The 13,830-nt window shown below is 42.0% G+C and overlaps 1 protein-coding gene across 3 annotated transcripts; it reads right to left on the reverse strand.

The window, feature by feature from the left end:
• Positions 1–1,217: 1,217 nt before the first annotated feature.
• On the reverse strand, positions 1,218–12,717 carry eva1ba (eva-1 homolog Ba (C. elegans)). Of its 3 annotated transcripts, XM_028981552.1 has the most exons (6): positions 12,421–12,717; positions 11,783–11,852; positions 7,488–7,543; positions 5,365–5,487; positions 3,032–3,119; positions 1,218–2,288 (listed from the first exon to the last, which is right to left on the reverse strand). In XM_028981552.1, the coding sequence occupies exons 5-6, from the start codon at positions 3,096–3,098 to the stop codon at positions 1,867–1,869; spliced, it is 489 nt and encodes a 162-aa protein (XP_028837385.1). In that variant the 5' UTR covers positions 3,099–3,119; positions 5,365–5,487; positions 7,488–7,543; positions 11,783–11,852; positions 12,421–12,717; the 3' UTR covers positions 1,218–1,866. The 3 variants fall into 3 exon arrangements, with proteins under 3 accessions (XP_028837385.1, XP_028837386.1, XP_028837384.1); XM_028981553.1 differs by lacking the exon at positions 11,783–11,852; XM_028981551.1 differs by lacking the exons at positions 7,488–7,543; positions 11,783–11,852.
• Positions 12,718–13,830: the final 1,113 nt, after the last annotated feature.

Genomic DNA, 13,830 nt, shown 5'->3' on the forward strand with positions numbered 1-13,830 from the left:
GTTTTTTGGACCACTGAACTACAAAGATATAAGGACACATCTTTGGCACAGATGGTTAATTTCCACACCATGTGGAAGATGCACGTCTTTTTTTTGTGTGCAGTGAGCAAACAAGATGACAGATATTTTGGCTGATAATAATGTTGCAATCATCATTTCTTAGAAGTGCACAACTTGCCATGTTAAATGAGAGAAAACAACACCCTGTCAAAATTCATGCACAGTGCAAAAAAAATGCAATACTGTTCAAACATTCAGGGTGATTTAGAAATTTCTTTTTTTAATGGGATACAATTTTTGGTTCAGCCATCAAATGTGTGAAAACTCCAGTATAGACCTTGTTCATGCTGTAAATGACAGTAAATAGTTGGCTAATGATATCTGCATAAATGTAGAGAGGAACTTTATCAGCAACAATTGAGTTCCAGTTCTGTCAACCCAAATCTGTTACCCATTATTAGAAAACCTTTTGGATAATGTTAGATGAGCTTTAAACAGTTGCAGAAGTAAGTAATTAAAGTGACCAAATTCACACTAGTACAGTATTTGGTGCATCTGCAGCTGTGGGTTCAACTACATTACTGTTTCAGGGTAGTCAATGAGTATTATTCCCTTTTGTAAACCCATTTCAATTGCTTTTTTTTTTTTAGGAGAAACAAGGACAAATAAATCTAAACTTTTTAATGTTAGTGTAGATGATCTGCATGGATGTGTACTAACAGAAGAAAGCCAATGACAGTCATTGAAGAAAGTCAATGACAGCTAACAGCTCTCACATCAAAAGCCTGTAAAAGTGTGTGTGTGTGTGTGTGTCTATCTGTATTTTTTGAGACAAAGAATCATTAAAATCCAGAAAGGTTCTCATTAATTTATTGTTTTAATACTTTTAATTTCCCCTGGTCTTAATGGTCCCTGAAAGAGCCTCCAAAAACACACTATTTCCGCTTCAAGTCTGAATTTGCTATTTTAAGCCGAGCCATGGGAACAGCTTCAGGGGTACAGAGGGCCGCCCGTCTCCCCAGTCCCTGACCATGTATTTTCTTATATAATTATTCTCACAGGAAGCTTGCTGATGGCACTATATTCGTGGGCTGAGATCATTCCCATGTTTATGAGTACTCTGGCCTGCTCATAAAAACATGCTTACAGTACTACGTCATGCTTGTTTAAAAAGGCGTGTGACCTTTTTTTCTAATTCTGTTTCCTACAAGCATATATTAAAGATAACAGCATGATTTTATTAACATACAAAAGGTTCAGTACAAAATAAACTGTCATACACGCACACTCTCACAACACAAAGAAACAGTGATTGATCTTTTAAGTTGGTTCCACAAAAAACATCCCCCATGATGCCGTTGAATATCATATGATCATCACGTTGTGTTGCCTCCCCAGGGGCAGCACACAGTTTACAAGGGACCCTCTGTTCACCCTCACTTCTTCAGTTCAAGTGCAACCGTGATAGATATTAAAAAAGAATTCAAAAAAGTTCTGTTCAAATATCAGAGATAGAGGGCTGGGAGAAGAGAAGAACTGTGGCAGATACAGGATGCAGAAATCAACCAGTTGTACGTTTGGAAATTAGATGTTTGCTCATCCATTTGTGGATATTTGGTCTCAACTTGTCTTTAAAATCACTAGTCATTATAGAGCATGAAAGGCAGCATAATTTAGCCACTTCAAGAAACAGGAAGTGAAATGGGAAGCCTAAAGCCTGAGGCTGGAGCTGGAGAAACCTCTCCATCCTTCTACAATACTGGCTTGATCACATTCTGTTGTCAAATAGCACCAGTTAGTGTCTACTTTATGAAAGCTACCAGTCTGTCTGCAAGTTCCTACTAGAGAATCAGTATTAAATGGATATTAGTAATGCACTCGTCCAATGGTGCCCGTCCCAGTGCCAAGGATGTCCGGCTGGCCATTCCTCCAGATTTCACGGATGATCCTCTCCCGCTCTTCCAGTCTCTGGGCTCGCTCCAGCTCCTCGGCTGATGTGAAGACGTTCACGCTCAGAGCCCCATCCAGCTGGCTGCTGGTCACGGTTTCTGTGGTGGGGGGAGGGATGGGTACCTCCACACTGCGGTCCTCAGGTTCCTCGTCATCTTCCTCGCTGTCTTCATCCTGCTCATCCTCGCTGAAGTCCTTTAGCTGTTTCTTCTCTGGGGTTGAGGGGGGCGTGTTCACCCGAGGCTTGCAGGATATGCGGATGACCAGCAGACAAAGTGTCAAGACCAAGCCAAAACACACGCCGATCACAAAGTACAGGCCGAAGCTTTCTGGATTTTCTGGGTATAGGGGAAATGAAAAATACATTTGAATTATTATTATTATTATTTTTAATCAATACTACTAAATAATACAAAACGACATCCTCAAAAGATCCTTAATGCATCAGTAAACTGATTATCAACAACACATGATTGGATAGTGCTTTTCAGCTGTGGACATGGTCAGTAAAAACGAATCAGATGAGCCACTGACTCTAAACTGATACGATGAAACAAGCGCTAGACTTTTACTATCTGATCCTGGAATGTCCACCATATATTACAAGGCTGCATTAATCTAACTCCAACCCTAACCCATTATGCTAAACTAGGTAGTCCAATGGAAGCAGGGAGCAGTGTGTGGGGACGGTATTTTGATCAAGCAGGGGGGACCTCAGTGGCGCCTTGGAGGTTTGGGTGTACTTCCTTACCCGCTAGGCCACCACTGGCCCCAAATGAATAAAGAGTAAAGCCTGTATGAAATATTCAGAGCACTAAAGGACAAGCTCTGGGCTTGTTCACTCTGACAAGGGAAAACAGAGCGATTCATTGGCTGAACTGTAAATGTGCCTCAACTAACTGTTCATGGAAACATGTTGACTGACTATAGTTTTAGATGATAAGCAGTCAATAGAAAATTCAATATGGCTACTGTATGTAACACCACTGTAGGTCTGTATAACACCAATAGTTACCTTCATGGAGCACAAGGACCCAAAAGCAGATTTTTACTTTAAGCCTGTTCACAAGTTTATACTGACCTTTAATATGAGCATAAGCAGCAATGCTGTTGCTTAAGAGGTCCATCTCTGTCCTCTTCACATCCATTGTGGATTTTCCAGAGTTTCCCTACAAAAACAACCTTTTATCAAACCAACATGTATTGCAAAGACAGAGTGCTGTGATGTGATCCATGCATGGTGTACCACTTCGCCTCAATTCCATGCAACAACCCCTGCCTAGTAAACCATCAAAGGCCACACACATGAGTGTGTGACACAAGCATATGGCACCCTGCTTCCAGCAATAATGTTAAACTGTTTACAAGGGTCTCAAATGCCACACGACATGCTCGCTGGTCCTCTATAGGCACTTTTCCATATGTCTGTGGGTGCCGAGACTGAGGGGTCTACAGAAGTCCAGCTGAAGCACCATTGTTTCTAAAACACACATCTGAAAACATAGCTGAGCTGTAAACATGTCTTTAATATAGGTCTGGGTCAGGACAGCCGATGGCCCATGAGAACAGTTTGGCTAAACACCGATTCCAGATGACACATGTATAAAACTAAAGGGAGATGCAGCTTGTGCTTGTTCTTTCGCGACTCTCCAGACTGTCTGGGGACATGCAGACGCCTCATCCCTTACAAACGTCTATCTGAATCCAGGCTTTTTCCGGTTTGCTTGTTTGCTCCCATTGTGTGTCTTCCCTGTCATGTCCCGGTCATGACTTACATTCCTTGAAAAGTCCCCAGGAAGCACTTCTTTACCCCCCAGAGATGTGTCCCACTGTGAGGGGGGCCGGCTTCTTGTATCCATTAAACACCAGTGTGTCAAAACTGCCATTACTCTCAGCTCCCTCCCTTGATGGGAAACCAGGTTCCAATGTAAGTGGCAAGTAGACAAGTGCATATGGAAGGAACCTGGAGGCCTGAGGTCTTGCAGAGCTTCCTGGAGAACCAATTCTTCTGCTTCTCACAATCTGACCACTGTCACATCTCACTTCCTGCTGACTTTGGCCTTTCTTGATCAACCTGGTTGACTTCTAATTAGCAAAACCTCCATAGATGAAATTAAAAAAGTTATGATTATTTAATTTTTGTCCATCACCAGATGGTGTGAATGCAAATAAGGTGTGTCTGAATGAAATTTCATGTTGTGCACCCTGGTGGTGCAGATGAATGACAATGCCAAGAAACAAGGCAGAGTCACAGTCAGATTATCAATGATGTAAGAGCAATCCTGGATAGATCATGTCACAAATGGTGGCATGACATTGAATATTTGAGGTGGCTCAAATATTTCAACCAAATCTCAGAAAAACAACTATGGCCTTCTGTCAATGAGAACTGAAAAGTCTCTAATGTGCCTCTAGTTGGCTGTACACTCCATATCTATACCAACATACAAAGGTACTATACATAAACTCTTGATGATACGTTATGCAGTGGTCCATACAGACTTTTTAAGGAGTTGGAGGAAGAGTCCTGAATGCTGGACAGATTGTAAGTCTCTCTGGATAAGGGCATCTGGCAAATGCTGTAAATGTACTTTTTGAGGTTTGAAGATGTTGATGCATGTTGAGTTTCATTATGCCTGTATTTGATGCATTTGTACAGTTTGTTTTATTGTAACCAGTAAGTCTACTTTTCAGAGGATGACGGCCCTGGATTCTGAAAAACATCACACATTTATTTCTGTGGATGAGTCAGGGTTCAGGGTTTGTGAATAAGGGCATTATTTTATAGGTCAGAGAGACACTGTGAAAGTAGCTGAAGGTAGCATCATGTTGTGGGTGTGGCGGTACCATACAGGGTTCATACAAGCTCTTTGTAGCCTTTCTTAATGATATACCTCTGGTCTGTGGAGCTGTTGATGGGACTGTTGTTGTTGTAGGGGACAATGTCAGGTCCCCTACCCAGTTCATTATTTTGTACTTGCCTCCATACACTCCTTTCCTCATTCCTATTGACAGGTCACCCTAATTCCAGACGATGCAGCAGATCAGTGTCAGGCATGGTGAATTCATATTTTTCCCAAAAAAATTTACCATTTGAAATGTTTTCAATGATTACAGTAAATGAATCTGTTGTACTCTACTCATTTTTGTCATTGACATTGTAGTATTGCAACAAAACACATATCACCCGATTGTTACTAGATATCTGTTGGATGTATGAAATATAGAATGCAGAGGTAGCTTTTGTATGCAATATCTAAACTAAAAACCAAAAGCATGTAGAAACACACAGAGTGACTATGTTGGACATACCAGCATGTCACTGTCATCTATTTCATTTGTACACTACTGCAATAATTCCAGCAGCATAGAACATTACTGTCAAATTTGTTATTGTGAATAATAAACTCTTACCAGTCGGGTCAGGAGGAGGTCATGGGTTGCAGCAAGCGATTCATGATGCAGTAAAAAAGGACTTCTGTGTTTCCTTTCTTCTCTCTTGAGCTCCGTTTCACTCAGACTGGTCTGGTCATTTGTCTATTTAGTGACAAAAGCAAACACACATGCACACACACACAGACACAGAGAACAGAGAAAAAAAACACGTCAGAATACATTAGATCAGTGCTCACAAAGGCATCTGCAGTGCAAACAAACCACACAGCAGCTGGGAACTGGTCAATATTTCAACCCCTTTCAACTTTCTGCTGCCTGTGTGAACAAATCGCTCCTGTCAGTGTTACAGATTGCTGTCCTCTCACTGCATTGAGGACAGTTTACTTAAATGTTATATAGATTGTATTTCATGTAAAAATCCGTACCCCAGATGATGATGGATATCATTCATGTTTGCAGAAGATTTTATCCAGCGTGTGCCTGGAAAAGCTGTCCATTTATGATTCTAAACGTGCCCCCCCCCCCCCCCCCCCCCCCCCCCCCATCATGACCACGTGTTTATGAATATCATGTAAAATTGATTTTTATTGGTGAAAGCAAATTTTATTGCTCTGAGATGAAGAGATAGTCCAGATTTGGGGAACATTACTCATAAAAAGTGGCTAGCTGTGAGTTCAGCAGATGTTTGTTGGGCTGGAAAGAACATCAGACAGGCGGCTGCTGAAGTTGGTTTAGCTGAGCCTCGCTGTAGATTCAGATCTTGCTGCTCCCGCCATCTCCCAGCTTCCCAAATGCCGTACACAGTCACCCCACCAAGCGGCGAGTTATTTATTTATCACCAGGCAACTGGGATTTAAAACACAGCCATCCTGAGGGCTTCCTTCCTTTTTAATTATTGTCACTCGCTGTGTGTTTGAGCAGGACTGTGTCAACAAGCCGAGTCCCACCGTGTCCTGTATTATACCAGATCTAACCAGCAGATTTCACAATTCGAGGAAAACGAGAAATAATAGAATAACTTGCGCATTTGTATATTATTATACTAATGCAGATGATACAAAAACTGCCAACACTAAATAAAGGAAATATATGTAAATACACAGTATATTTAGTTGCTGGCATTAATGCACTTTTTCGAGCCAGCCATAATAAATATGTCAGTTTGCTACATGCCCACTGGTATTTGTTTATTTGGCAATAAAAATGATTTTTTATGCTCTATTACACAACAACACAAGCAAATATGTGATGGTTACGTTTTTTATTGTCTTTCTGTTTGTTATATAACTGTTAACGCGCATTATTCTTGCCCGTGACAGGAGTCAAGAGCCGAAATTGCTAGGTAACAGCAACCAGAGAGAAATGTTTAACGCCAACCTAAACACTCATTAACCTGCCTCTTCATGTTGTGTTGTTTTCACTGTGGGCGGAAATTATTTGCAGACCCACCGGTATTCCCACCCCCTGGACATACAGAGATTCACAGGACAAAGCCTGTTTTCCATCTCAAATGGCTACATGCAATTTAACATTACAAAAAACAACACCAAATAATTGGAAAATCCAAAAGCCACTATTAACCAGACCAGTCCCATTCCATAACGTTGCTGCATTTGCAGAGATGACCCAGTGGTTAAGGAAATGGACCCAAACTGCCAAGGTTCCACCAGGACCGGTTCTAGACAGGCATTTATGAAGAGGCAGACAGAAATGTGAATGGGGCACATGGTGGCAATGGAGAAAGGAATGGGGTAGTCTGGATAACTGTTTTTGTCATATAACTGCAATATATATATATATATATACACACACACACACACACACACACACATATATATAGTTGGCGTAGTTAAAAAAAAGGATGCAACTCACAGCATCTGTTGCAACTGTTAACTATCTATCTCAGCAGTCGCTAAAATTTTGAAGACAGAGACTTGCTGCTTGCTGTAAGCCCGTTCATTTTTCTCTTCCTTGCTTAGGCTGGTCGTTTTCTGTGCTAAGGAAAACACCCAGCTCAAACCGTACAAATAAATGCAAGAATAATTCATGATTTATGTCTGACTTCTCACGATACAGTAGAAGAAGATGAAGATGAAGCACGTATGGCAAAACTTTAGAAAGGTTTAGTACATTTGATTTACCCTTATGAATAACTGTTCTCCCTGTTGTTCCGGTCATGATAAGTAGTAGGTGAGACCTGGAGGGAAGAAGTGAACAAGAGGGAAAACTCTACTTTGTGCCGTTTTCCAGTGGATTTTTCAGCTACTGTAGTAAATCTCGTCCATATTCAGTTTGTGGGTAATCTATTTCTTTCTCAACTTTCAGGCATAGGACACAATTTTGTTGTGTCACTGTGTGCTGTGCTGTGTATTACAATAACAAAAACTTTCACCACTTTCATTAAAAAAATAAGTTATTCAACAAAAGAGACAAGCCTATTCCTGGATTTCATGTCACAAAATCTATTTGTTGTCAAGTTAGGCATTACTGCTTGTTAAATGTTTGAATTGTTTACAGCTGCAAGGAGGTTAATAATAGTTCCATGCGCCCTGCAGTATAAAAATGTGGCATTTCTGTGCCCAGCATTTGAATGGCATTTTTAGTACAACAATAACATGCACTTTAATGCCTTGGCTGCTCCGCTGCTGAGACAATAACCATTCTAAAGATAAACGCTTCTCGGGGCCTACACCAGCCCACGCTGCTTCATGAAGAAAGCCAATTTTGTTCTTTCCCAGAACATTGAGAATAGCAGTACACTCAATCATTTGTGCAATATTTTAGCGCTGATCCGTAAAGGGATGACAACAATAGCATTTCCTTCCCCCATTTCCATTTCCTTCATCCAAAATGTGGTCTCCAACCCATCTGTCTGCACCAACGCCCAGGCGACCGTCCTTCCTCAAACCAAACGCTGCATATTTACTCAAAGGCCCACGAGGAAGACGCATGTCAGGATAGGAAGGCCTTTAACAGGGCGATCTGTCTTCTGTGGCAGCAGCCGGTGTAACAGTAGCTCGGTCTGCGCAGATGTCTGCCGACCAGAGTCAGATCCTTCACATTGCACTGCAAAAACAGAATTTATTCAGTCTGCGGGAGTCAAGGAGCGCAGCCAAGGCTGTTTCCTCGCTTTAAGGACCCACTCAGGGCCGGAGGGCTGAGGGGATATTCTTAACACATAAACTGATGCTGCAGCCGCAGGAATTCCTGGCAAAGTGCACAGACTGTTTGAGGTCAGCCTGGCATCGGCCCTTGAAAGTTGAAATAAAGTTTAAATTTAGATTTGAATACATTTTTTGTTTTCATTGCTCATAAATGCTATTGGAATGAATAGGTCTGTAGCACACACCTGTTTAGCACTGTCTGTCTCATTGTTGTCTACATGATTTTTGTTAAATGTTACTCTTGCACTGCCTCTGTCCCGTTTGCACTTTATGTAGCCCAGTTTGTCTGTGTCGCACATGTGCACTTTATGTCAGTATGTAACTTTGTTTAATTGTTTAAATGTTACATGTAGCACCGGGTTCCAAAGAAACGTTATTTATTTTCACTATGTACCATCTAACATGTATGTAGATGAAATGACAATAAAGCTCAACTTGAACAATGTTTGGGAATGTCAAATCCATGCAGTTTATGCTGTGCGTAGATGAAACTAGATGCGAGTGTGCCTCTGCCAATTCTGAGCCTTAATCCTCATACTCTATTTGCGTCACCAGGGATATGCATCAAGGATCCCCCTTTTTAAACAGCAGCCAACCAATGGACACTAATATTCCATTCATAATCTTATCAAAGTGTCAAGCGGAATTAAATAAAATTGCTGATCAAGCTCATTTGAAATGGAAAATGAGGTGGACTGGAAGGATCTGTCTGAACATTTTTTATTTGAGCAATAAGTGAAAGTGACTATATTGTAGCACAGCACAGTGTGACACAACGAAATGTGTCCTCTGCTTTTAACCATCACCCTTGGTAAGCAGTGGGCAGCCATGACAGGCGCCCAGGGAGCAGTGTGTGGGAACGGTGCTTTGCTCAGTGGCACCTCAGTGGAACTGTGGCAGTTCAGGATTTGAACCGGCAACCTTCTGATTATGGGGCTGCTTCCTAAACCCCAAGGCCACCACTGCCCCTAAATAATAAGGTTGCTTGAGAAAGCAATAAGGTATTTGTGTCCATCTCAACAGATCAATTCTAATCTTGGATTAGAATTGGAACAAATTGCTCTATGTGGCTGTAGACCCTGTTACCTTAGCTTTTGCTGAGGGTGTCTTAGAACATTCTCCTTCCACCTGAAGACCAACCTGAAGCAGAAACTGCACCAACTGACAGACTAATGGAAATTCAAGATGCTCTACTCCAGAAACCTGATGAATCACATAGAGGTATCTTTCAGGTCGATAAACCTACACACATTTTTTTAGGTGTCCAGGGCTTTTGGGAGGACCTGGAAAAGAGCAGGCGCTGCATGGAGAAGCAATTTTCGGCATGATTTGTACTGGCTGGATGCTGTACTGGCATTTTGGAGAAGAAGGAACGAATGTCCATCCTTCTCTTTTGTTGCTCTTTTGACACAAGATCTTAAAAACCACGCTGTGCTGAGCACTGGTGATGCTGCCCCTGCTTGGGACTGCTCCATCTGGGGGGGATATTTCTCTTGGACCAGGGTCAGGCATGTGGTCACAATCAGCTTTGCTGACCCCTCACCCAAGGAAGAGATGACCCTGAAGATGGATCTCAGCTGGGTGCAAAAACTCAAGACTCAAAACAACAAAGCTTCATTCTTGTCACTTCTTCAGGCAAAATTGGATCATCAACCACTGAACATTTCAAGCCACATTTTGCTAGCGTGGTTACAGGCCACATGTCCTTGTAGAGGCAAGGGTCACTGAGGTCCCTATGATGAAATGTGGACAATGATGCCATAGTCACCAGCTGAACAGCTATTGGGGGGGGGGGTGTCTTTTGGAAGCATGGAGTCCATCACAAGGTGAGTGCGTGTTTGTACGTGTGCTTGCATGTCTGAGACTGTGGGACACTCGGTGGGGATTCTGGCTGTTGTGGGGGTTGTGAGGGAGGGTTTAACAGACCACAGATGTGTAGTTGATGGGAGACAGAGACCTGAAGCTTTGCTCTGTCAGTCCAGGGGGAAAAACACATAACTAATCTTCATGTGAGTTTTGCCATCCAGCCTGGGCCATCTGAACCTCCCCTCCATCCACCAATGAACACTGTACCTCCACACTCCCACAAGTCCATGCTCTAAAACCCTGAAAAATCAATGGCTGATTCCACCAGTGCAATGGAGATCATGTGAGGTTCTTCCAAACTGAATCCAAGAGTATCATGATTCATAACATATTTGAATTCCAGACAGATCCTAGATCTGGAAACATTTTAGGAATTGTGGATCTTGTTAATCCATTATCTGAGTTTATGCCCCACAGGAACTATAATGTTATGATATTCTTCAGCTTTGTTGTGAAGGTCCACAGAATTGTCCAGCCCAATCTTGTGGTTTTAAGATTAGTGACCCGATTCGAGAGATCTCTAAATCGAGCATGATCTCATCTCAGGATCGATCAGGGTAGATAGCAGCATAACCAGAGTCCCATGCTGGAACCATTATGCGGCGGCATTCCTGATTATGACACAAAACACATGTCCCATCAATGTTCCCATGAGTGGGTGGGCACCATTAACCCCAAACAGCCTGTCTGGCCATGTCACTTGAGGAACTGCCATCACTTTGTCAGATGATGGGATAATTAATCCATATGGAATGGGATGATTAGCAAACTATCAGAGGGCAATCAAAATTCAACTGGATTGATATTTGAACTAAATCAAAATAATAAAAAAAGATCATATTCTATCACTCATTGAATTGTTTGATAAATTGGATTTAAAAATATTACATCTATATTCTGACATCAGCAAGAAAATCTCTCCTGGTAAAATATGTTTGTCAAATTTCTGGCAAGCCCCACATGAACTATTTCTTGATGCTGGAGTGGAAGGAAACCTCCCCCTACTTGGCGTCTCGTAAAACCTCCCTGGAAAGGTAGAACGTAAAGCAACCTCCCCTCGTCCATCAACTCCTGATAAAACTCTGATTCAGTAGCGTCTCACATATCAGCCTGTCACTGCCTCGGTTGACTCTGTCACCATACTGCATTAGGGAGGAAGGGTGTATAAGCCTCGGCACCTTCAGCAAGATGTCTGTCACAGACTAGACTGAAGCTTGAACAAGTATGAGGAGTGCTGGATTGACCCCTGATCTTCCAGAGCATGTTAACTACCAGCCCAGGGGAAGTTAAGCACAGCCCAGAGATAAATCGTCCAGAGTGGCGTGTAGTCTATGGTAGGATGGAGGGATGTTTGTGAAGGAATTGAGAAGAGCTCCAGAACATGCTGTGGAAGACTTTCATCATACGTTCAGTCTCCAGCCCACAGGAGAACAGGATCCGGCCTTATTGCTCCAATCTAAATCACCAGCTCATCTGCTGAGGAGGAGAAACAAGCAGAGCAGATTTTGAAAAAGGTACTGATGCTGCTCTTCACCCAGACTCGCCTCACTCAATTACCCTGCTGAAACAGAACACCTCCATGTCACGTCTACAGGAGAAGAGGTGGGCTTCCTTTTCACCCTGCATTTCGCAGAATTTGGGAGGTCTCTGTGCCTTCTCTAGCTACTGACTTCGACTGCACAAACAGATGTGCACTTTGACACCTGGGGGAAAGGTCACTCTGTATCACCCTTACTAAAGCAATCAGTATGCAGATAACTAAACACTCTAACATGTCCCAATACAAGTTTAGCATCTAGGTTGAATCATGATATTTTGGTAAAGTAAAAAACATTATTTGCTTAAATAAAAAAATAAAAAAATATACATTACAATATATATTACATTACATTTATACTTAATTTCTAATGCTGCCAGATGAAAACAAAACAAAATCATTCTAAATTCTGCTATCTATTCAGCAGATATTGTAACGTAGTCTAACAAAAAATAGATTACCATTGATGCTAATGTTTTTGTACATACAGGATGTACTATTACTCACCAGCTGCTCTTCCCGGGATGCGGCTGGCGCCGCAGGCAGCGCAGCGTCGGGAGCTCCTCTCCGTTTTTAACTCTCTGCCTCTCCTCCAGGTTAAGACCTGTTGCCTCAGATCAGCCTGCGTCCTGCAGCTATGAAGCCCAACTCCAGCTGTTCTGTCCTCGCTCAGCTCAACTTGCAAGTGTGAGGCTGACTGACGGAGCAAACACACACACACACACACACCAAACACACAGTCAAGGGAAGAGGTGGTGACTTCCTCTCTGAACTGCAGAGTAACAGACTTCTCCTCTTTCCCGCTCTGCTCCACAAGCAGGAAAAGCGGTCATACAATCCCTCCCAGAGAAAGGGAGAGGGGGGGGCAGTACAAGGAACTACCAAAAAAGGACAGTATGTGGGAGGAGGGAGGGAGAACGAGAGGATGGGGGTTCGTTCCCTGCGTTGTTAAGGAAACAACTCCAACTCCAGGCAACATTTAACATTTTCCATTCGAAATAAGACAAAAAAGAGAAATCATATAAACATCTCTTGTCATAATTTCTGAAGTCACATATAAAGTATAATCAGTTTCATAACCAACTGTTTAGATAATTGCAGAGAGATCATCAGCATTTTGCTAATTGTACATGTACTGAAAACGAGGAACATGAGTTTTAAAAAAGGCACAATCACACACTTTGCATAACACACTCACACACACACACACACAACCACAAAACTGAAAGGTTGACAGCCTTGTTGAAAGGCATCCCTGGATACCGTCTCATGTGTGTAGGTGTTTTTGTATTGTACTTACCCTCTTTAAACCTGTGTGAATCAAGGGCAAAAAGAACCTGACTGAACTTGTCTCATGCCTGCATCTTAAGGCTGGATCACACTCTGCAACCAACACCAGTATGGGGCATATGGGCAGTGTGACTTAATGAATGTAACCTACAGTACAGGTCAGACATTTAAAAACAATAAACAATCAAACTATACGTGCATTTTTGTCATAAATAACCACAGCAGATTGACTGATTGGCTGTCTTTTTAGTCATTTTAGTTTGTATTGGTCTAGTCAAGTTCTGTCAACTGAATATCTTAAAATAAATAGTCTTAAAATAAAGAGGGTTTGGGATGTAAAGGTTCAATACACCAATGTATACACCGATGTAAGCCAAGCATGTTGAACACTTCTGCTGTAACTTCATAGTTAAATAGTGAAATGTCATAGTTTGGGAGATTTGGTCGCAGAATGACAGTGTGCAGTTGAGATGGGTGTTTTTTGTCTGATTATCCAGTTACATCATGTCAAAAGAATACTCACAACACTCTGTTGGATATATCATATCCAGATGACATTTAACATTGAATGTCTAACTCCCACACAACCCTAATGGAATATCTGGACAAGATGAAGAAATTCCCCCT

Source organism: Denticeps clupeoides, chromosome 5, assembly GCF_900700375.1.
Source record: "Denticeps clupeoides chromosome 5, fDenClu1.1, whole genome shotgun sequence".
Taxonomy (NCBI): Eukaryota; Metazoa; Chordata; class Actinopteri; order Clupeiformes; family Denticipitidae; genus Denticeps; species Denticeps clupeoides.